Consider the following 26,053-nt stretch of genomic DNA (forward strand, 5'->3'; position numbering starts at 1 on the left):
GTCTTTTCAAAATAGACTTATGTCGTCATGGAGGAGTGGAAGAGGATTCAAGTGGCAACCTGTGAAGCTCTAGTGAACTCCATGCCCAAGAGAGTTAAGGCAGTGCTGGAAAATAATGGTGGCCAAACAAAATATTGACACTTTGGGCAAAATTTGTCCATTCTCACTTAGGGGTGTACTCACGTTTGTTGCCAGCGGTTTAGACATTAGTGGCTGTGTGCTGAGTTATTTTGAGAGTAAACCAAATTTACACCATTATACAAGGTGTACACTGACTACTTTACATTGTATCAAAATGTCATATCTTCAGGGTTGTCCCATGAAAAGATAAAATATTTACAAAAATGTGAGGGGTGGACCGACTTTTGTGAGATACTGTAGGTACCAGCAACAGATCTTGATGATTTCCTTGCCCAAATGCATTCAGCGTGGCAGAACATTCCTCAGACAATCATTAGTAACCTCATTGGTAGGATGCCAAGGCGTGTAAGTGAATGTATTTATGCACGTGGCTCTCATACTCAATACTGAATAAAGGAAGATGTTTTGCATATTTTGTTTCCGTTTTTTATCATTTGCAAATCATCAAAGGGGTTCTCCAAGATTTTCCTCAGCATAGATCTTCAATATGAGATCAGCAGAGGTCCGGTCCCTGCACCCCCACCAATCAGCTGTCTGAAGAAGCCTCAGTGCTCTCTGAAGCTCCAGTTAATACAAAGCCTCCTCACAGCTTACCGGGCACAGAACCGTCTGTTGAATAGTAGCTATGCTTGGCATTGCAGCTCAGACCCATTCACTCGAGTGGGACTAATCTGTGCCTAGGCCATATGACCGATGAACGTCACATTGCATGGCCAGGAAGAGGCCTAAGACCGCGCAGGGCACTGTGTCCTCCCCATACATCTGACCGACAAGGCTGCCGGGAGTTGAATCCGCCTCCCATCTGATTTCAATGACCTCTCCTGAGGGTGGACTATATAGATGCACTGTATATCACCTATAACGCTGTGACATTTCCATCCATATTTAACTTGAATTTTAGCTGAATCAGTGAATATAACGCAGAAAAACTGACAGAAGAGAGAACCTAAAAATGTAACATAAAATTGTATCATCCAGTGAAGGAGTAGAATCTTAGAGACCTCTTGGCTTTACTTAGTGGTCACTACTCACCTGGGCGGTTATCAGTAGGAAGGTCCTCTGTACTCTGCGCATCACCCCTCACATATGTCTCTGTAGGATTAATAATGTTCAGATCTTCACCCGGATTCACAATCTGTTAAATAAATATTGTAGAAGTCATCAGACGGTTGGAGAAGTCGTGTGGAAGGTTTTATATGACCTGAAAAGACGACCAAAAATGACCGGACAGCAGGAGTTATCTGACCAAAATATCTGCAGGTCTCCTGTATAAATCCAATCTGATTGCTTCGTTATTCCAAACAGTTTGCAATGCAGGGAGAGTAGCCCTTATATTCCATCCCTAACATTACATTGTGTGTATATAACATTACATTGTTCGTGCATCTGTTGCCCTTGCTGGCCGCATCAGGACTGTGAAGCCGGTAAGCTAAAGTTCTTTCAGTCCGTGGATTATTTACCTCCTAGGAATGGACATAATCATCTGCTCTGCTGCAGCCAATGACTGGATTCAGGGGTAACATGTCCACAATATACACATCACCACTAAAGCCAGTCATTGGCTGCAGTCAAGCAGGTGACCATGCCTGTGCCGTCGAGGAAGATCACCCTGATTATAGTATAAGAACACAGTGGCTTAACTAGAGTTGTAAGGGGCCCAGGGCAAACTTTGGATAGGGTTCCCCCTCTCCATAATAAGTTTGACTGGGTTGTAGTACACTGCCGCTGATCACTACACAAACTCACAGCATCTAAACCCCTATAGCTATAAAGCCCCTGTAAGGCCCCCTAGCCCTAGTTATATAGATCTAGTTATAGTGGACCCAGCAATAATAATAATGCCCTGGTTGTGTTCCCAGTATTAAAAATACCTCTGACAGTGTCTTCAGTAATAGTAATGCCCCCCATACTTCCCCCAGTCCACAATCCCATCCTCTTTGTCCTCAATAATAATTTAGCACTTTTTCATGAGACAGGGAGAACTGTGGCCAACTACTACTACTCCTGGTCGGTACTGATACCGCTGCTACCACCCACATTCTAACTCGGGGAGGACGAGGCATGGGTCTTTCATTTTGTAGTCTTCCGTTTTCCAAACATTTATTTTATTTTATTCGCTTTATTGAACACACAAAGCCAAGTTATAATGACATTCTTTGTACATAGTCTTTCATTTGATGTACATCAGTAAGACTATATTGAAGCGTACGAATATCATGTATATAACACAATAAATAAAACAATAAACATCTGTGCTGCATCTGCATACTTGTGTCTTTCTTTTTCCAGACAAGAGGTACCCAGTTTTATCAAGAAAACATCATAAAGGTTATTCACATGTTGTGGCTTATCTATTTCACCATGTCCCACCTTCTCCCTCCCGTCAAACTTTATTACTGTCTAGTTTGTTCTGCCCTTAAAGCCTCTGTTAACCTTTGGACTGAATAAGCAGTTCTCGGTGATGTACAACATACCCCCCACACCTTTTGAAACTTGGGCGTACAGCCTCTATTCTTAAAAATAATGTTCTCATATGGTATAATAGTGTTGACCAGTTGTTTCCATTGCGCTAAAGTGGGTGCTCTATCTCCCATCCATCTAATGGCTATAGCTTTCCGCGCTAAGAACAATCTTTCTCTAAGGAATATCCTAATATGATGAGAGTATATAGTCTCATCCAGTATTCCAAAGAGACGGATCTTTGGGTGCAATGGCACTGCACATTCCAATAGATCTGAAAATAGCTTTACTACCTCTTCCCAAAATTTTTGTATGTAGAGACATGCCCAGATAAGATGCCAAAAATCGGCGTCAACTGACGGACATCTATGACATTCAGAATGGGTAAGCCTACCTATCCTATGTAGCCTTTTTGGGGTTAGGTAGCTTTGGTGTATTATACACACTTGAAAGAACTTATGTGACACTAGTGTGGGGGATTCCAGAATATCCTCATCATCTTCATTAGACAAATCCGGAATCATAGCTTTCCATTTAGATAATGTTTGCATCGGGTTACCTTTCAGTTTACCATCTAGGAGGTGGGTATACTATGTTGATATAAAGCCACGTGGTCCTTGAGAGCGTATAACTCCGATCATTGGAAAGGTTGACAGTAGGACTGGGGTATCTCGGTAGTGTGTTTGCATGGCATGCCTTAATTGAAGGAATCTGTAGAATGCCTGTCTAGGAAGTTCATGTCTGCGATTCATGGAGTCATAATCATTGAAAACATTGTTACTATATAGGTTTCCCAACGTGACAACCCCATGTTCCTTCCAGAACGCTCCTTCTCGCAGTGCCATCAAGTCAGGGAACATGGGGTTATCCCAAATCGGGGTTTCCAATAGATCCGACTGCACATTATGTAGCCGCTTACAAGCTTACAAGCTGTCCATACCTGAACCGCTGCCCTATAGATCGGTAACAGCTTACGTGGGAATAGTTTAGGTTGTTCTAGAACTGGCCATAAGTTGGTAAGGTCCAGGTAATCTGCGAGCTGTTTCTCCTGCCTATAGAGACAGTCTCCTGGTGACAACCACGACTTAATATTCCTCAGTTGCCCGGCTATGTAGTATAAGTGAATATCAGGCAGAGACATGCCCCCTTCTTTTTTAAGACGTGATAGGTTTAATATAGATAGCTTGGGTCTATTCGCACCGCAGATAAAAGGTGACAACAAGGAGGTAATTCTCTGAAAGAATGTGTTCGGGACTATATATGGTGCGTGTTGTAAAATATACAAACACTTCGGTAGGATAATCAGTTTTATCAGATTTATCCTCCCTGACACAGACAGAGGCAGCCCCTGCCACACCCTGAATTTTTCTTTACAATATTCTATGAGGTTGGATATTCAGAGTGTGAAAGGAGGTGACATCCTTTGTTATGTAGATGGCCAGGTATTTATTTATAACTATTCACAATAGGTAACTCTCCTTGGGGGAAAAATCCTCCAGCTGATATAGAGGGCATAGGGTCGACTTGGACCAGTTTATCTTTAGTCCTGAGAACTGGCTTAATGTTTCAATTATGGTGATTGCTCTAGGGCAGTGATGTCGAACCTTTGGCCGAGTGCCCAAACTGCAACCCAAAACCCACTTATTTATCGTAAAGTGCCAACACGGCTATTTAACCGGAATACTATAGTTTAATATAGTATATATTCCATGTACTTTATCATTTAGCTATTAAAGCCTGCCTACATTCAGTGCCCTGCCTGTGCTGTTCATAGTGCGCCCTGCGCTGATGAAAGGCAGGAAAAGTCTAAGGCATATTGGTACACCATAGACTTTTTTCACAGTGTGGGTGCCCACAGAGAGGGCTCTGAGTGCCGCCTCTGGCACCTGTGCCATAGGTTTGCCATCACTGCTCTAGGGAGTGTGGATTCTGTTTGTGACATGAAGGGCACCATATCATCTGCGTACAAGCCGACCCTATCCTCCTGCTCTCCTATTTGAATTCCATGGAATTGCGAGTCCGCCCTCATTCGCATAGCCAGCGGCTCTATAGCCAAGGCGAATAGCAATGGTGACAGAGGACAATCCTGTCTTGTCCCTCGTCCCAGGCTGAAGCTGTCTGACAGCATCCCATTCACTAGTATGCACGCTCTGGGGTGTTTCTACAACATTTCAACCCCTTGCATAAAGTTAGGGCCAAAACCAAATCTTTTGAGAACCTGAAATAAGTAGGGCCATTCAACAGAGTCGAACGCCTTTGCTGTGACCAAGGACGCCAAAGCCCATTTCTCCTTTTCCTGCAGTCCTATCTGGGTCACCACTTGCACCTTCCTGATATTGTCAGTGGTGGACCTGCCTGGTAAAATCCAAGATTGATCCGGATGCACCTAGGTGTTAGCTACTTTACCAAGACGTATGGCCAAAATCTTTGCTATGATCTTATAGTCGATGTTTAATAAGGATATCGGACGATATGATCCGCACTCATCTGGCTCCTTGCCTGGTTTTAGGAGTACTACTATAGTTGCATCATACATTGATGGTGGAAAGCATCTATTTTGAAATGCGTCTTTGTACATACGCATCAGAAGTGGGTTGATGTGGGCAGCATATTTGATATACACTTCTAAAGGTAGTCCATCAGGACCGGGAGGCTTTCCCCCTAGCTAACTGTGTAATAGATTCCTGTAGCTCCAAAGCATTTATAGGGGCTTCCAGACTTTCAACTGCCTCCCGCGTTAAAGTAGGGAACTCCAAATTCTCAAGATATTGCATAATATCATCTATCTCTAATTTACTTTGGACTCCTATAGATCCCTATAGTACTCTTGAAATCTGCCTGCTATATTTTCCGGTTATGACAATGTCTGTCCATCCAATGCTTTGATGCGCAACACTGCTGGGGACGCCTGGTTTTGTTTGACTATGTGAGCTAGCAGTTTACTGGACTGATTGCCCAGTTCAAAGTACGTTTGTTTGACAAAAAACATTTTCCTTTGAGCTTTATTTTTAAGTAGGGCTAGATACGGACTCCCTGTTGTTAACCAAGACTCTCTATTTAAATCATTGGGGTCGGCAATATACGTTGCTTCCAATCTAGAACATTCCGCCAGTAATCTTTCCTCCTGTCTAGCTGCTGACTTTTTAATGAATGATATAGTAGATCTGAGACAGCCCCTAAGATATGCCTTCATAGTCTCCCACAACATGCTATCCGATTCCTCCTCATGCCCCTCCATAAAAACCTTCAATTGATCGGGAATGCGATCAGACGGTCCAAACAGGGACAACCAAAAAGGATTAATCCGGGCTGAGCGTCTGATCACATCCCCACAGAGCTTCAGCACTAGTTGTATTGGTGCGTGGTCAGAAATACCCCTTGGTCCATATTCTATAGTATATGTCAAGGAGCACATAGATGAGTTACCCAGGGCATAATCTATTCGCGATAACGTATTATGGCTAGTTGAACGACATGAGTATTGTCTGATGTCAGGATATTTAAGGCGCCACATATCCATCCATCCTACCTCGTCCATTAATGCAGCCAGGGGCGTCTTATTATCAAGGCGGTTGTCAGCTGCCTCTACCCGATGGTGTCTATCTAGATCCCTGTCTAAGGTCATATTAAAGTCTCCAAGACTCACTATACGGGCCGACGGATATGAGGCTGCAAAGCTCACCGCCTGCTGAACCACCTGTAAGGAGAAAGGCTGTGGAATGTATACACCAAGAATAACATATAATATACAGTTGATGTACGCAGCTACGAACACATATCTCCCTGCTGAATCTATCTGACATGTTTCCAACTCCCACCTAAGGGACTTGTGCACCATGAGAGACACTCCCCTTGACATACTAGTATAGCATGAGTGTTGTGCCAATTGAACCCAGGGCTTTTGTATACGTCTAGTATTTTCTGCTGTTAAGTGGGTTTCCTGCAAGCAGAGAATATGTGGGTTGAATCCCCTGATTGCAGAAAATACCATGGTGCGTTTCCTGTCTGTACCCAGTCCTCTGACGTTCCAGGACATTATACGTAATTTTGACATGTCAATCCAATGTAAAGGACCTCAGTTACCTACTATCTCTCTCCCAACACTTCATCATTTCCGATACAGCACAGAACACATAACATTTGAACTAAGCTTACCCTGACATATACTGCGAGTGCCTGCATGGTGTAACCTTGAACCATTCACATCACTCTTGTCACTTAAAGACAAAATACCTTGTTTGTTAGGTGGCACTTCAAGTAAACGGGGTGTGCATATGGCAATTTACCAGCAGCTCTGTAAATCTTGTACCTTATATATAAGCAAACTGTAACTCAACCAGGGACTCAATCCCTAACTTCTAATAATGATCTGGTTCAGGTCCCGGGAATCTAAGCCAGCGGGGGATTCTTCTCCTATCTGGATATCTCAGCTAGTTCTAAATAACTCCTATACCGTGTGAGACTATTATCTTCTCCTTCCTACCCTCCTCCTATCTCACATTTCTTCCCCTAGCTGACTATAGTCTTACTCAGGTATTTTCTTGTGAGATCTAATACAAACAGAAATTGAAATAATTCAGGAACTTTCAATGGGCTTGATACTTGGTCAGTTAAAACGTCTCCGCTGGTCCCAAGTTCAAGTCCCCGGATTCCCTTGTCATGCCGTCGGTAGGATATGACTGTTCAAATTGCAAAACTCAATGAGGCCAGGTCAGACGACTGGACCTATTTACTCCCAAAATAATATAGCAAATGTACTTATCCCCTAGAGGACAAAGGGGTAAAACTTAACATTTAATGTAAATGCTTCTAAAATAGTAGACTCTAGAGGAAGGCCCTCTGTAACAAACAACAATGAAACAGCCCAAAGGGCCTAGACTAAACATACACAGTATGGTGAATATAACCAATAAACAAACAGGAACGTTCTCACCTGACGTTGCTGAAGGTAGAGATGGACTTCATTGGTGGGTCGCCATGCTGGATAGTGCTAAACGAATTCGCCCTTGTATGGTTGGAAATTACAAGGCAATGGCTCTAGAAGACCCTATATGAGGGACAGGGGTTAATACGTCCTACCTATCTATACAAGGTACTTGCCCCGCAAGGGGCGTCCCCGTCCAGATACCTTGCCCTATGGGGGCGGAATCCCTAATGAACCCTATATGGGTACTCCTGACGTGTCACGTTTCATTCCGTGAGTGAACTCTTCAGGGGAGATGAAATAAGTAATATCAAGACTATGGATGGGGCTTGTATTACAGAATAACAATGATAGAGGGAGAGTTTGCTGGAGGTCAATCAATATAATCGCAGGTGAATGGTCGGTCGGACTCAACACCATTGAGTGGCCACTGCAACCCTCTTAGCTAGAATACAGGTTCACCAGTGGGTGATACCTGTCAGAGTCAAGGTCTGACCCCCAGGATGTGTATAATCCAAATGGGCTGTCGGCAAGGAGTGCCCACCTGTCAGCGCCTTTTGAACGTGCCGAATCCTGCGCCAGTATTGCTGTGCCGTCCCACTTTTGGCCACGTGACGCCAGTAATAGGAAGTCACGTCTTTGGTGGAACGCAAGGAAGTGAGGCAGCATGCTAGGACGAGGCACTCCAGAGTATGCGGCGCCAAAGGATGACGTAACACATCACGTGACATGGCATGTGATCGGAATACAGCCGGCTGCAGAGCGCATCGCCGCCAGCACGCCACGCCCACAAGCACTGCGCCATAGTAGGAGCGGTGGTACGTATAGACAGGGGGCGGGACTGGGTACTAAGCGACCGCAGTGTCCGATAGTGAATACAGAAAACAACGCCAGCGATTGGGGCCCATAGTTGGAGGGATCCCCTGGTAACAACAGTGTTAATATAACCAAACTATTAGAGGCAGGCTTAACCACCTCCGGACCGCCTAACGCACAGATGCGTCCGGAAGGTGGTTGATTCATTCCTCCTGGACGCATCCGTGCGTCATCTCGCGAGACGCGAGATTTCGGTCAGAGCCGGCCCGCGCATGCGCATCACGGACCGGCAAAAGTTAAAGGAGTATTTCGTCAGCAACCTGCCAGCCAATGATTGTCGCTGGCAGGTTGCTGATTTTTAAAAAATCGAATCAGAAGCCACATAGCAGATCATATTAGTAAATATGATCTGTTATATGGCTGCCCAGCTCCTCTGCTGGTCCTTTTCGTCGGTTGGATCCAGCAGAGGAGCAGGCTACACAGCGAGTACACCAAACACTACACTTTAGTCCCAGATCACCCCCTGCACCCCAATTAACCCTTTGATCGCCCCTGTCAATCACTAGTGAAAGGAAAAAAGTGATCAGTGCAAACTGTCACTTTTTTTTTTTCACTGGTATTGACTGTTAGGTTTTAGGGATAGTTTAGGCCCCTTGGTTAGGTAGTTTAGGGATCAGTTAGCGCCCAGCCCACCGCACCGCAGTCCCTTATTCGCTGATTAGTTTATCGCTAATCAGCATTTGTACTTTTATAGTACCTGGAAGTGATCAAAACTGATCACGGTCAGATCTATAATAGTACTAGTGTCACCTTAGTTCGCCCTCCACCCAAAACGCAGTGTTTGCCCGATCAGGCCTGATCGGTCGCCCACACGTGCGTTCACCCACGCCCGCTCCATCGCAGTGACAAAAAATTATTATTTTTTGATCACTGCACATTCACTTTACACGCGCTGCGGCGATAAAAAAAATCTGTTTTGATATTTTTTATCAACCGCAGCGGCCTCCGGTACTTCGCTAGCCTCCCATTTGTAAGACAGGCTTGCTTTTTTTCTTGGGTAGTCTCAGGGAATACCCCTAAATTTAGTTGCCCAAATGTCAAACAGGGGGTATTCTTCTGAAGAGGCCTACAGGCTTCTGACCCAGTCGGATGAGGAATGGGAACCCTCATCTGATGTATCTAGCGGGTCAGAATATGAACCTGTAGAAAGCAGTGGCTCTCTGACCCAAAGTTCGGACGAGGAGGCTGAGGTCCTTGATAGCACCAGGCGTACCCGGCCCCGTGTCGCTAGACCACAGGTTGCGCAGGATCCGCTTCAAGAGCAGCAGAGTGGGGCTGGCGCTGTCAGATTACGTGGTGAGGCATACACCAGCAGCGCAGCCCTTCCTGGACCTAGCACCAGCACTGCCGTACAACATGGTGAAGTAGCAAGCACCAGAAGGGCAGTTGAAGCTGGAACGGTGGCACGTGCAGTAGTTACCCCATCGCAGCCACGGCAAAGACGGGCCCGTAGAACCCCTAGAGTCCCTGAGGTGCTGGCAAACCCTGATTGGCAGTCCCCAACTTCAGCCGCACCTGTAGTTCCCCCTTTCACCGCCCAGTCTGGAGTTCGGGTTGAGACAGCCCAGATCGGTTCGGCCCTGGGATTTTTTGAGCTGTTCTTGACTGCGGAGCTCTTAAACTTAGTTGTGGCAGAAACAAATCGGTATGCCACACAATTTATAACCGCCAACCCGGGAAGCTTTTATGCCCAGCCTTTCCGGTGGAAACCAGTCCAAGTTTCCGAAATTAAAATTTTTCTGGGCCTTCTCCTCAACATGGGTCTAACTAAAAAGCATGAATTGCGGTCATATTGGTCCACGAACCCAATTCATCACATGCCCATGTTCTCTGCTGCTATGTCCAGGACACGATTTGAGAACATCTTGCGTTTCCTGCACTTTAGCGACAACACCACCTCCCGTCCCAGAGGCCACCCAGCTTTTGACCGGCTCCACAAAATTCGGCCCCTCATAGACCATTTCAACCAGAAATTTCCAGATTTGTATACCCCTGAGCAAAACATCTGCGTAGACGAGTCCCTAATACATTTTACCGGGCGCCTTGGCTTCAAACAATACATCCCAAGCAAGCGCGTATGGGGTCAAATTGTATAAGCTCTATGAAAGGGCCACAGGCTATACCCACAAATTTCGTGTCTATGAGGGAAAAGATCAGACCCTGGAGCCGGTCTGTTGCCCTGACTACCTGGGGAGCAGTGGAAAGACAGTCTGGGACTTGGTGTCACCCTTATTCGGCAAGAAGTACCATCTTTATGTGGACAATTTCTACACAAGTGTGGCCCTCTTTAGGCATTTGTTTCTAGAACAGATTGGCGCCTGTGGCACCGCGCGAACTAGTCGCGCGGGCTTCCCCCAACGGCTCATTACCACCCATCTTGCAAGGGGGGAGAGGGCTGCCTTGTGTAACGAAGAACTGCTCGCGGTGAAATGGAGAGACAAGTGTGACATTTACATGCTCTCCTCCATTCACGCAGACACGACAATCCAAATTGAGCGAGCAACCCGTGTCATTGAAAAGCCCCTCTCAGTCCACGACTATAACCTTCACATGGGAGGGGTGGACTTCGATGACCAGATGTTGTCTCCGTATTTAGTGTCCCGCAGAACCAGATGCTGGTATAAGAAGGTGTCTGTATATTTGATTCAATTGGCTCTGTATGATAGTTTTCTTCTCTACAGTAAGGCTGGGAGAACTGGATCCTTCCTCAAATTTCAGGAAGAGATCATCGAGAACCTCCTGTATCCAGGAGGTTCCGTGGCCCCATCCACCAGTGTAGTTAGCCGTCTACACGAGCGACATTTCCCCAATGTCGTTGCCGGTACCTCAACCCAACCGTCACCCCGAAAAAGATGTTGTGTCTGTAGCAGGAGTGGAATAAGGCGTGAAACCCGCTATTTCTGTCCTGACTGTCCTGACCACCCTGCCCTATGCTTAGGGGAGTGTTTCCGGAAGTACCACACACAGGTACACCTAGCATAGGGATCACATCTCACCAGGACAGGCACACAGGGCTATTAGGGCCCATTCACTCACAGCTGCTGCAAACCTCTCCTTTCACCTGGCACAAAGTGCATAACGCACTTCGCCACATCTTTGGGCGATTTGTGCTTTGCACATTGACCCATGGGGAAGGAGAGGTTTGTTCTATAAAAAGGTAAAAAAAAAAAAAAAATCACCAGTAAGCAAAAAGGTTAATGTTCAGTTCAAAAAGTTAAAGTTTATATGTTCTGTTCCAAAGTTAATAAAATTATTGCGTTGCGGCCTGTTTTTTTCTCTTTTTTTTTTTTTTTCTTTTACCTTCCAGGTGGACCAACCGATCGACTAGCTGCAGCACTGATGTGCATTCTGACAGAAGCATTGCGCTGCTGTCAGATTACACGCAAGTCGGTGTATGAGGCGCTGCAAGACGAGATTTCTACTCTGCAGTAAAAAAAGATACGTTTGCCGAGGCATATGAGCTGAGGAGGAGGCGGCGTTCCTATGCTTTGGCAAACACTTTGTATATAAAAAAATTAATAAATCCCGGCAATGATTTATTCATCCACATCGATTGATGTGAATGGAGAAATCGGGTGTGCCAGGGCATACGAGCTAAGTGGGTATGGATGTTGGGCGGAGCTCCTATGTCATAGAAACATAGAATGTGTCGGCAGATAAGAACCATTTGGCCCATCTAGTCTGCCCAATATATCTGAATCCTATGAATAGCCCCGGCCCTATCTTATATGAAGGATGGCCTTATGCCTATCCCATGCATGCTTAAACTCCTTCACTGTATTTGCAGCTACCACTTCTGCAGGAAGGCTATTCCATGCATCCACTACCCTCTCAGTAAAGTAATACTTCCTTATATTACTTTTAAACCTTTGCCCCTCTAATTTAAAACTGTGTCCTCTTGTGGTAGTTTTTCTTCTTTTAAATATGCTCTCCTCCTTTACCGAGTTGATTCCCTTTATGTATTTAAAAGTTTCTATCATATCCCCTCGGTCTCTTCTTTCTTCCAAGCTATACATATTAAGGTCTTTTAACCTTTCCTGGTAAGTTTTATCCTGCAATCCATGTACTAGTTTAGTAGCTCTTCTCTGAACTCTCTCTAGAGTATCAATATCCTTCTGGAGATATGGCCTCCAGTACTGCGCACAATACTCCAAGTGAGGTCTCACCAGTGTTCTGTACAGCGGCATAAGCACTTCACTCTTTCTACTGCTTATACCTCTCCCTATACATCCAAGCATTCTGCTGGCATTTCGTGCTGCTTTATTACATTGTCTTCCCACCTTTAAGTCTTCTGAAATAATTACTCCTAAATCCCTTTCCTCAGATACTGAGGTCAGGACTGTGTCGAATATTCTATATTCTGCCCTTGGGTTTTTACGCCCCAGGTGCATTATCTTGCACTTATCCACATTAAATTTCAGTTGCCAGAGTTCTGACCATTCTTCTAGTTTTCCTAAATCCTTTTCCATTTGGCGTTTCCCTCCAGGAACATCAACCCTGTTACATATCTTTGTGTCATCAGCAAAAAGACAAACCTTACCATCGAGGCCTTTTGCAATATCACTTATGAAGATATTAAACAAAATTGGTCCCAGTACAGATCCCTGTGGAATCCCACTGGTAACATGACCTTGTTTTGAATGTTCTCCATTGACTACAACCCTCTGTTGTCTGTCACTCAGCCACTGCCTAATCCACTCAACAATATGGGAGTCCTGTATGGGATGTCCTGGCAGACGCCTTTCCCCTCCTTTTTTTTTTTGGGCAGAGATTTTTTCATCCACATTGATCGATGCGAATGAAGAAATCTGTGCCGTTCATTTTTTTCTTTCAGCCCAGAGGCTAAACGGAAAAAAAAATCTCATTACCTGTATGCTCAATATAAGGAGAATAGCAGAAACTCCTAATGCTGGCCATACATGTAATGATTGCGGAGACCCTCAAATGCCAGGGCAGTACAAACACCCCACAACTGACCCCATTTTGGAAAGAAGACACCCCAAGGTATTCACTGAGGGCATATTGAGTCCATGAAAGATTTACATTTTTGTCCCAAGTTAGCGGAAAGTGAGACTTTGTGAGAAAAAAATAAAATAAAATAAAATAAAATTTCCGCTAACTTATGCCAAAAAAAAAATATTTGATGAACTCACCAGGCCCCTCATTGAATACCTTGGGGTGTCTTCTTTCCAAAGTGGGGTCACATGTGGGGTATTTATACTGCCCTGGCTTTTTAGGGGCCCGAAAGCGTGAGAAGAAGTCTGGGATCCAAATGTCTAAAAATGCCCTCCTAAAAGGAATTTGGGCACCTTTGCGCATCTAGGCTGCAAAAAAGTGTCACACATGTGGTATCGCCGTACTCAGGAGAAGTTGGGGAATGTGTTTTGGGGTGTCATTTTACATATACCCATGCTGGGTGAGATAAATATCTTGGTCAAATGCCAACTTTGTATAAAAAAAATTGGAAAAGTTGTCTTTTGCCAAGATATTTCTCTCACCCAGCATGGGTATATGTAAAATGACACCCCAAAACACATTCCACAACTTCTCCTGAGTACGGCGATACCAGATGTGTGACACTTTATTGTAGCCTAGGTGGGCAAAGGGGCACACATTCCAAAGAGCACCTTTAGGATTTCGCAGGCCATTTTTTACAGATTTCGATTGCAAACTACTTCTCACACATATGGGCCCCTAAATTGCCAGGGCAGTATAACTACGCCACAAGTGACCCCATTTTGGAAAGAAGACACCCCAAGGTATTCCGTGAGGGGCATGGCGAGTTCCTAGAATTTTTTATTTTTTGTCGCAAGTTAGTGGAATATGAGACTTTGTAAGGAAAAAATAAAATAAAATCATAATTTTCCGCTAACTTGTGACAAAAAATAAAAAGTTCTATGAACTCACTATGCCCATCAGCGAATACCTTAGGGTGTCTACGTTCCGAAATGGGGTCATTTGTGGGGTGTTTGTACTGTCTGGGCATTGTAGAACCTCAGGAAACATGACAGGTGCTCAGAAAGTCAGAGCTGTTTCAAAAAGTGGAAATTCACATTTTTGTACCATAGTTTGTAAACGCTATAACTTTTACCCAAACCATTTTTTTTTTTGCCCAAACATTTTTTTTATTTATCAAAGACATGTAGAACAATAAATTTGGCGAGAAATTTATATATGGATGTCGTTTTTTTTTGCAAAATTTTACAGCTGAAAGTGAAAAATTTCATTTTTTGGCAAAAAAATTGTTACATTTTGATTAATAACAAAAAAAGTAAAAATGTCAGCAGCAATAAAATACCACCAAATGAAAGCTCTATTAGTGAGAAGAAAAGGAGGTAAAATTCATTTTGGTGGTGAGTTGCATGACCGAGCGATAAACGGTGAAAGTAGTGTAGTGCAGAAGTGTAAAAAGTGGCCTGGTCATGAAGGGGGTTTCAGCTAGGGGGGCTGAAGTGGTTAAGGAAGTTCTGCTTAAAAAGTCTGCTTCTATGTTTAGGGATCCTTTTAAATGGATTGATGATGGGGATCTTAATTGAATCTCCGCCCAGGAGAATATTTTTTCTGTTAGTTTGCTCAATGCTAAACTTCTTGTCCTGCCTTGATGGTTCAGATAAGCAACTACTGTTGTATTGTCTGTTCTTACCTGAACGTCTTTGTTTTGTATAAGGTGGGTAAACACCTTTATCGCTTCCCAGACTGCCGTGAGTTCTCTTTGATTTGACGACAGGGATTTTTGAGTGACAGACCACTCTCCTTGGGAATAGAGATGAGAACAATGCGCTCCCCATCCCCAAAGAGTTGCGTCCGTCGTGATAACGACTAAGTGTTCGGGGTTCCAAGGAACTCCGTTTAATAGATGGTTTGACTGTTTCCACCACTGCAGGGACTGAAACACTGGTCCGGGACTTTGAATTATTTCCTCTAGAGAATCCTGGCTTCTGTTCCAACACTCTAAAATCCATTGTTGCAGGATCCGGGTGTGGTACTGAGCCCATCTTACAGCCTGGATGCATGAGGTCAGAGAGCCCAGTAGTTTCATGGCCTCTCTGATCGTACATACAGGTTGATTTAGGAATTTTGTTGCCTTTTCGCTTATCCCCATTACCTTCTGGTCTGTAAGAACTGTCTCTTGGTGGATTGTATCTAGACGAACCCCAAGGAATGTTAGGTTCTGGGATGGGCAAGGATTTGACTTCTTCCAATTTTTTAGCAGCCCTGTATGGTACGGAGTTTGGCAAGTCAAAAACAGATTGTTTTTGAGATCTGTGTCACGGTATGTGTACAGGAAACTAGAAGACACAAAATGAAGAACCGACTGACTGGATCCAAAACTAAGGAACAAAAGGGAGAGCCCTGCATCAGACCTGGCTCTCTCCCTGACTGCTCAGCCTATGCGAAAATCCCAATGGTAGATGATCGCATATCCTCGTACCTCGACTGTATAACACCTTAACACCCTATAATAGTGAGGGGACACGACCACCGGCTCCCTACACTTGATACGGAGGGAGTCAGGGTCACCTGGGATCCAGCAAACAGAAAAACACAAATGAACGAACAAAACTTATCTGTAGAAGACTCAGAAGTAGGATCAGCATGCACACACTCCAGGAAGGAATATAAACCGCAAAGTGATGCTCGGGGTCCATGCGAAAACCAGAAGCGGAGAGAAGAAACCCCAGAAATTGAATTTCTGGAACCGCAAACACACATTTTTCCAGTTTAGCGTACAATTTATTCTCCCGCAGGATGAGCAAGACCTGACGTAAGTGTTCCTTATGAGTTTTGAAATCAGGAGAAAAAATCTAAATGTCATCTAGATACACTAGTACAAATTTCCCCATTAAATGATAAAAAATGCTGTTCACAAAATGCTGAAAGAAATGCATTCATCAAACCAAAAGGCATAACCAAATTCTCAAAATGGCCCTCTGGGGTATTGAAGGCCGTCTTCCATTCGTCTCCTTCTCTGACCCTGACCAGGTTGTATGCCCCTCTTAGATCCAACTTTGAAAAAACTTTAGCCCCAACAATCTGGTTGAACAGGTCCGGGATCAGAGGAAGCGGATATGGGTCACGAATTGTGATATTGTTCAGCTCCCTGAAATCCAGACATGGTCTTAAAGAACCATCTTTTTTCTTAACAAAGAAAAAACCAGCGGCAACAGGTGAATTCGAGGGTCGTATGTGTCCCTTTCTCAGACTCTCAGAGATATAAGCACGCATAGCGACCCTTTCAGGTTGGGAGAGATTGGCGCCTGGGGTGAGATTAATAGGGCAATCGTACTCCCTGTGCGGGGGCAAGTCCTGAACACCACTCTCAGAGAACACATCCGAAAATTCAGAGAGAAAAGATGGTACAGTCTTAGTAGAAACCTCAGAAACAGATGTTGTGAGGCAATTCTCTCTGCAAAAGTCACTCCAAGCATTTATTTGCCTCGCTTGCCAATCAATGGTGGGGTTATGTTTAGTGAGCCAGGGTAGCCCCAACACTAGAGGAGTAGGCAACCAGCTTAGGACGAAACATGACACATCCTCAACATGAGTATCACTCACAATCAAACGGATATTGTGAACTATGCCGTTTAACGATTTCTGAGAAAGTGGAACGGAATCAATAGCAAAAACAGGTATAACCTTTCCCAAAGTGCATACCTGGAAACCATGAGTTATAGCAAATTGACTATCAATGAGATTGACAGCTGCTCCACTATCTACAAAATTCTCACAAAAAATGTTCTTGCTCTCTAGCGCCACCCTGGCAGGTAGGACAAAACGGGAACTACAAGCAAACGGAAAACCTTCAATTTCCGCATCAACCTTGCCAATAAATCTCCACAGTCCCTTTTTAGGGATCCTCGGGATATAAATCTATAATGTTCTATTGGTCTGTAGGACCAAAAAAATCCCTTTAGGGATCCCTATTTGGCAGATAAAATCATAACTTTATTCATAATTCATTTACTAACACACATCTAGTTGAGAAAAAAACAAAGAAAAATTGATTAAAACTATCAGTGGTAAGGAGTTTTGAGATAATAGTCAATATATCTGGTTGCCTGGATTTTGCAACCTTTTATAGCAAAATATTTTTGTATCCGGCTCTATATAATAGATATCTTTTATTGTATAGTTTGGGTGCCGTTGATATGTGGAACCTCCCCTTTATTATGGACTCGTATAAGATTCCCAATGTGGGCTCAGCGCGTGTTTTCTACACTTTGTTTGTATTTGAAGTACATCTAGAAGGCCTATATTTAGTTTCAGTTTTAGTCGTGCTGAATCTCATATGTTAATGCCATTCCCCTTTTAGAATGTCACACTATTGCAATGCTTCTGAATGGCTACAATGTTGCCTCTATTTATTTCATAGAGGTCTAGAAGGCCTATATTTATAGGACCTATATCTTGTTTCAGTTTTAGTCGTACTGAATCTCATATATTATTGCCATTCCCCTTTTAGAATGTCACACTATTGCAATGCTTCTGAATGGCTACAATGTTGCCTCTATTTATTTCATAGAGGTCAATGTAGGCACATTTCTATTGTACAAACACCGCTGAGCAAACAGGTGCCTGCAGTAACGCTGCTTGGCACTAGAGGTAGGTATTGAACCACCACATCAATCTCTGAACTATCTTCGCCTCACTATTCCTCTTTAATATACCATATATTGTATGGCCGGTACTCCTCTCACTCACTTAAACACACTGCCTAAAAATAGGTTCGCATAACTACACCCCTCCCGACATGTTTCGCCGCTGTTGCGGCTTCGTCAGGGGATGCGGGGTATACGTGTGCGCGCGCTCGAATGGACCTCCCTTTATGCTCTCCAAAAGTCCCGCCCCTCTAGGTCGCTCAACCAGTCCCGTTCGTACATGCGTTCACGGATCAAAGGTCACTTATTCCACGTGTATGCTCTGCGCCTCTCCTGTCCCGTCGCAAGTCAGTGACGCCCAGTCCCAATTCAATGACGTCAGATAATGTTTACATGAGAAGACTGTCATGTTAATGGACTGTCAGGAGATCGCTGGGTAATTCACTTATCTTTTTTAACATTTCTGGGCTGGTATAAAGCGAGCAATACCTATAATTAATGTTTTATACTATAATGAGATGATGGCTGGAAACCGAATTAGTATGAATTTTATATTTAGCCCCTTATTGATCTATCTTATTAATTTAACTAAAACGGGCAACTTTTTCAGCGATTTCTTAATAGTGACATACACTCTCCTTCCCTAGCTCTTCATTTTAATAATTATTTAGATTTTTTTAGATTTTTATTTTTTATATTATTTTCATATTTTATTTCTATATATATAATAAACATAGATACAATATAAATTGATCTAGGTCACTATTACTATATAGTCTATCTTTTGATGGTAGGTACTGTATAGATTTATTGGGGATTATTCACACAGTGTATAAGAACATTTTAGCTGTATATGTCCCCTCAGAAATCCTACCAATCTAGAGAGCCATCAGGACGATTTTATATATCTATATCTTGTGTATTTATTTGTATATCTAATTCGTTCAGAGGACACATTTTATCATTATATTTATTATTAATTTTATTTTATTTTATTTTATTTTATTATATTTTATAAGTTATTGGTGTAATTTGTTTTTAATTATTTATCATATTTTAAATAGATCATTGTAGGATTAACTACAACGAGAATATGGAGCCAACAATTGTTTTCAAGATTAGGTAAGATGTATTTTATAAAGGTAATTCTTAAACGTGGGTGGGTCATTTCTCTGAGATTTTTGAAGGGGGGGTCACCATTCTCTATTTCTTCTCTTACATGTTGTTTTTTATATATTTATCATATTAAATTTTTCAATACATTATTTTATGTGCCATCTATTTAAATGAAGGCTGTATATGAAAAGCCTTCATTTAGGCCTCCTGGACTTAAAGTTTGTAGCCTTTGTATCCATCTGGCTTCCTCCTGTAGAAGTTTTATATCCAGATTTCCACTCCTAGGTCCCAGGGTCTTTTTCATCAACCCCCAAAATTTGAGGACTTCAATATTTCCCCCATGGGCATATGTAATGTGCCTGTAGAGAGACGTGTCTTTTCCTGTATTTATTGCACTAATATGCCCAGATATCCTTCGTCTTAATTCCTGTGTGGTTTTACCCACATATAATTTTGGGCAGTTGCAGGATGCAATATAGATAATTCCGCTACTGCGGCAATTAAAGTATTCTCTTATTGCATATTCACGTCCATCTACGGGGTTTTTAAATTTTTTTACTCTCGGTAGGTACTTACAAAACGTACAGTTACCACATGGGAATGAGCCAATGGTACTGGATTTTAACCAAGTTGTATTTATTGTTTCCTTTACAGGTAAAAAACTGTGAACCAATTTGTCCTTCAGATTCTGTCCCCTTCTATATGTCACACTTGGATATGATGATAGGACTGGTCTTAATTCATCATCACTGGTAAGTATTTTCCAGTGTTTTTTCAGAATATTCATTATTTGTTGGTTATTACAATCATATGTGCCTATACATCTTATCCTTTTTTCTTTTTCCTCATTTTTCTTTTTATACTCATGTGATAGAAGTTCCTCCCTCTTGACATTTTTGACGCGATTAAAGGCCCTTTTTAGGCATTTTCCAGGATAGCCTCTACTCCTGAATCGTTTGTATAGTTCGTCAGCCTCCTTTTTAAAGGACTCCTCCGTTGTGCAATTTCTTTTGGCCCTTAAATATTGTCCCACTGGTATTCCTCTTCTCAGGGCTATCGGATGCCAACTCGTCCAATGGAGGAGGCTATTGGTCGCAGTGGGTTTTCTAAAAATATCAGTAAGGACTTGGCCATCCAGGTCTTTCTGGATTTTTAGATCCAAGAAACATATAAAGTCCGAATGTATTTCAAAGGTAAAATGCATACCTATTTTATTATGATTTAGAACACCAACAAAGGTGTGGAATAATTTTTCATCTCCCTCCCAGAATAACAACACATCATCTATAAATCTCCCCCAAAATAAAATGTGATCAGTAAATTGTGCCATTTTTTCCGTGAAAACTATAGTATCTTCCCACCACCCCAGAAATAGGTTAGCGAAAGTCGGTGCACATGGTGTCCCCATCGCGGTACCCTTCATCTGTCGATAGAAGGTACCGTTACAGAGGAAGTAATTGTGACTTAGGATGAATTTCAATAGACATAGTATGAATTCATTGTGTTCACGAAAAGAAGTGCTCTTAGTATCCAAAAAATATTTTATAGCCTCTAGGCCCAAAGTATGGTCAATGTTACTATAAAGGGCCTCTACATCCAGGCTCGCCAGGTATGTAGATGAAGATAAAGAGATACCCCTGATCTTAGCTAGTACGTCAGTCGTATCTTTAATATACGACGGTAAGGATGACACAAACGGTCTCAATATCACATCCACATACTCACTGGCAGATTGGCTTAGGGAGTCATTTCCGGACACTATCGGACGTCCAGGTATTGGGTTCTTCCCTTTATGCACCTTTGGTAGTGCATAAAAGGTGGGGATTGTGGGGCTCTTATTGTATAGGAAATCAAATTCCTCTTTTGATATAAGACTGTTGTCTTTAGCTGACTTCAGAATATCCTTTAAGTCCCCCAGATATTCCCTGGTGGGATTTTCGTGTAGCGTCCGATAGATTTCCTTGTCCATTAATAACCTATTTACCATTTCTTCATAGTCCTTTCTATCCTGAATAACTATGTTTCCTCCCTTGTCACTTGGTTTGACAATTATATTCTTGTTAGTTCTCAATTCATTCAATGCATTTATTTCTTCTTCTGTTAAATTCTCCGGATTTAATTCCTTATCTATTTTTAACTTATTTATGTCTTGAGAGACCAAGTGTACAAACGTCTCGATTTTTTGGAATTGTGAGAAGGGAGGTGTCCATTTGGATCTAGGTTTTAGATCTGTCAGAGGGAGGGCAACATCCACATTGTAACCCTCACTCTCCAGATGTAGACTCTCTAATATTTCTAAGGCTTGTTGTTCCCTTTGGATGAGTTTTCCAGTCTCTGTGTTTGTACTGGAGAACTGCTTGTGTAGTGCCAATTTTCGTGCAAAAAGATTTATATCTTTGATCCAATTAAATTTATCAAAGTTAGGTACTGGTGTGAATGTCAAGCCCTTCTTTAATAAAGTGACTTGTGCTTTTGTCAAAAGCTGTGTGGAGAGATTTATAATTTGAGAGGAGTTATCATTTTCCATCCAATCTATTTTGTGCTGTATCCCCACTTCTCCCTGTCCCTCGGTTGGGCACTGTTGTGGCCTAAAAAAAGAGGGGCTATAGGTGGTACAGCAAAGATATTGGATGGTGTTGTCACAATTTGACTCTGATTTTGTTGCAATCCGGAGTTGGTGCCATTCATATTCATTTGTCCAGAGACTGCTGATGTTATTTCCAAGGGGGTAGAGGTGTCCAGAGATGTTTTGGACCTTACTGAGGTTCCCAGGGCCATCTTGTTCTGGATTCCCATGTTCATATTGGAAAAAGCAAAACCACCCAAGAAAGATGATGTCCCACTTTGTTGTGGTTGCAAACATTCTGATGTCTTCTCTTTTGGATTACCAGTTTTTTTCTGATCTCTGAATCTATTATATCTCACTTTTCTTTTTGTACCGCCCCGATTTCTCGGGTCTTGATTATTAACACTTTCGGTACCTGATGTATCAGATTCAGAGAAATCCGTATATCTAGTATTTCTCAACGGGTAACTCTGTTTGTTTTTCCAGTTATATATTCGATTATTGTCGAAATCCAACTTATCACGGATATACTTTCTATGTTTTCTTTCCTTTATTTCCTCTTTTAGGGTTTCAAGACCCTTCTGCAATTTCAGTTCCTGATTTTTAAAATCTGGATGCTGTTCAAAGGTAAGTATTTCTTTCACCTCCTGATTTAGTTGTTCCACAGTCCGTTCAAAGCAGCGTTTCTCATATTCGACCATATATCTCATAAGTCTCAAGGAGCTCTCAGTTTGAATCTCATCCCATCCCTTCACATATTCCAGATCCTCAGTATGGATATTGGGTCTTAAGGTGTTTCTCAGACCCCTATATACAATTTTTTGATTTAGGTACGTCTCAAGACTGGCTATTTCCCACCAGGATCGATAATACTGTTTGTACGTTTTGCTAAGATTTTTAAACCCAGTCACTATATCCGTGCTATTTAAGGGGATTGCTTGCTGTGAAAAAACCTGATTAGCTTCTAGGTTAAATGTATCTTTGCTTATACCTTGTGCCAGAAAGCCTGCCATAGCACATGCAATATGTACATGGAATATAATTTTCCAGATAGGGCACAAAATTGGGGGGTAACCCCTATTGTACAAATAAATCTCCACAGTCCCTTTTTAGGGATCCTCGGGATATAAATCTATAATGTTCTATTGGTCTGTAGGACCAAAAAAATCCCTTTAGGGATCCCTATTTGGCAGATAAAATCATAACTTTATTCATAATTCATTTACTAACACACATCTAGTTGAGAAAAAAACAAAGAAAAATTGATTAAAACTATCAGTGGTAAGGAGTTTTGAGATAATAGTCAATATATCTGGTTGCCTGGATTTTGCAACCTTTTATAGCAAAATATTTTTGTATCCGGCTCTATATAATAGATATCTTTTATTGTATAGTTTGGGTGCCGTTGATATGTGGAACCTCCCCTTTATTATGGACTCGTATAAGATTCCCAATGTGGGCTCAGCGCGTGTTTTCTACACTTTGTTTGTATTTGAAGTACATCTAGAAGGCCTATATTTAGTTTCAGTTTTAGTCGTGCTGAATCTCATATGTTAATGCCATTCCCCTTTTAGAATGTCACACTATTGCAATGCTTCTGAATGGCTACAATGTTGCCTCTATTTATTTCATAGAGGTCTAGAAGGCCTATATTTATAGGACCTATATCTTGTTTCAGTTTTAGTCGTACTGAATCTCATATATTATTGCCATTCCCCTTTTAGAATGTCACACTATTGCAATGCTTCTGAATGGCTACAATGTTGCCTCTATTTATTTCATAGAGGTCAATGTAGGCACATTTCTATTGTACAAACACCGCTGAGCAAACAGGTGCCTGCAGTAACGCTGCTTGGCACTAGAGGTAGGTATTGAACCACCACATCAATCTCTGAACTATCTTCGCCTCACTATTCCTCTTTAATATACCATATATTGTATGGCCGGTACTCCTCTCACTCACTTAAACACACTGCCTAAAAATAGGTTCGCATAACTACACCCCTCCCGACATGTTTCGCCGCTGTTGCGGCTTCGTCAGGGGATGCGGGGTATACGTGTGCGCGCGCTCGAATGGACCTCCCTTTATGCTCTCCAAAAGTCCCGCCCCTCTAGGTCGCTCAACCAGTCCCGTTCGTACATGCGTTCACGGATCAAAGGTCACTTATTCCACGTGTATGCTCTGCGCCTCTCCTGTCCCGTCGCAAGTCAGTGACGCCCAGTCCCAATTCAATGACGTCAGATAATGTTTACATGAGAAGACTGTCATGTTAATGGACTGTCAGGAGATCGCTGGGTAATTCACTTATCTTTTTTAACATTTCTGGGCTGGTATAAAGCGAGCAATACCTATAATTAATGTTTTATACTATAATGAGATGATGGCTGGAAACCGAATTAGTATGAATTTTATATTTAGCCCCTTATTGATCTATCTTATTAATTTAACTAAAACGGGCAACTTTTTCAGCGATTTCTTAATAGTGACATACACTCTCCTTCCCTAGCTCTTCATTTTAATAATTATTTAGATTTTTTTAGATTTTTATTTTTTATATTATTTTCATATTTTATTTCTATATATATAATAAACATAGATACAATATAAATTGATCTAGGTCACTATTACTATATAGTCTATCTTTTGATGGTAGGTACTGTATAGATTTATTGGGGATTATTCACACAGTGTATAAGAACATTTTAGCTGTATATGTCCCCTCAGAAATCCTACCAATCTAGAGAGCCATCAGGACGATTTTATATATCTATATCTTGTGTATTTATTTGTATATCTAATTCGTTCAGAGGACACATTTTATCATTATATTTATTATTAATTTTATTTTATTTTATTTTATTTTATTATATTTTATAAGTTATTGGTGTAATTTGTTTTTAATTATTTATCATATTTTAAATAGATCATTGTAGGATTAACTACAACGAGAATATGGAGCCAACAATTGTTTTCAAGATTAGGTAAGATGTATTTTATAAAGGTAATTCTTAAACGTGGGTGGGTCATTTCTCTGAGATTTTTGAAGGGGGGGTCACCATTCTCTATTTCTTCTCTTACATGTTGTTTTTTATATATTTATCATATTAAATTTTTCAATACATTATTTTATGTGCCATCTATTTAAATGAAGGCTGTATATGAAAAGCCTTCATTTAGGCCTCCTGGACTTAAAGTTTGTAGCCTTTGTATCCATCTGGCTTCCTCCTGTAGAAGTTTTATATCCAGATTTCCACTCCTAGGTCCCAGGGTCTTTTTCATCAACCCCCAAAATTTGAGGACTTCAATATTTCCCCCATGGGCATATGTAATGTGCCTGTAGAGAGACGTGTCTTTTCCTGTATTTATTGCACTAATATGCCCAGATATCCTTCGTCTTAATTCCTGTGTGGTTTTACCCACATATAATTTTGGGCAGTTGCAGGATGCAATATAGATAATTCCGCTACTGCGGCAATTAAAGTATTCTCTTATTGCATATTCACGTCCATCTACGGGGTTTTTAAATTTTTTTACTCTCGGTAGGTACTTACAAAACGTACAGTTACCACATGGGAATGAGCCAATGGTACTGGATTTTAACCAAGTTGTATTTATTGTTTCCTTTACAGGTAAAAAACTGTGAACCAATTTGTCCTTCAGATTCTGTCCCCTTCTATATGTCACACTTGGATATGATGATAGGACTGGTCTTAATTCATCATCACTGGTAAGTATTTTCCAGTGTTTTTTCAGAATATTCATTATTTGTTGGTTATTACAATCATATGTGCCTATACATCTTATCCTTTTTTCTTTTTCCTCATTTTTCTTTTTATACTCATGTGATAGAAGTTCCTCCCTCTTGACATTTTTGACGCGATTAAAGGCCCTTTTTAGGCATTTTCCAGGATAGCCTCTACTCCTGAATCGTTTGTATAGTTCGTCAGCCTCCTTTTTAAAGGACTCCTCCGTTGTGCAATTTCTTTTGGCCCTTAAATATTGTCCCACTGGTATTCCTCTTCTCAGGGCTATCGGATGCCAACTCGTCCAATGGAGGAGGCTATTGGTCGCAGTGGGTTTTCTAAAAATATCAGTAAGGACTTGGCCATCCAGGTCTTTCTGGATTTTTAGATCCAAGAAACATATAAAGTCCGAATGTATTTCAAAGGTAAAATGCATACCTATTTTATTATGATTTAGAACACCAACAAAGGTGTGGAATAATTTTTCATCTCCCTCCCAGAATAACAACACATCATCTATAAATCTCCCCCAAAATAAAATGTGATCAGTAAATTGTGCCATTTTTTCCGTGAAAACTATAGTATCTTCCCACCACCCCAGAAATAGGTTAGCGAAAGTCGGTGCAC

General features: G+C 41.8%; 1 protein-coding gene across 1 annotated transcript in view; it reads right to left on the reverse strand.

Moving 5' to 3' along the window:
• The window catches only part of LOC122940409 (oocyte zinc finger protein XlCOF6-like), a 73,510-nt gene that overhangs the window by 34,507 nt on the left and 12,950 nt on the right, over window positions 1-26,053 (reverse strand). The window contains exon 5 of the mRNA XM_044297078.1: window positions 1,174-1,276. Within this exon, the coding sequence (XP_044153013.1) occupies window positions 1,174-1,276 (103 nt within the window). The remainder of the gene's footprint in view (window positions 1-1,173; window positions 1,277-26,053) is intronic.

Source organism: Bufo gargarizans, chromosome 6 (genome assembly GCF_014858855.1).
Source record: "Bufo gargarizans isolate SCDJY-AF-19 chromosome 6, ASM1485885v1, whole genome shotgun sequence".
Taxonomy (NCBI): domain Eukaryota; kingdom Metazoa; phylum Chordata; class Amphibia; order Anura; family Bufonidae; genus Bufo; species Bufo gargarizans.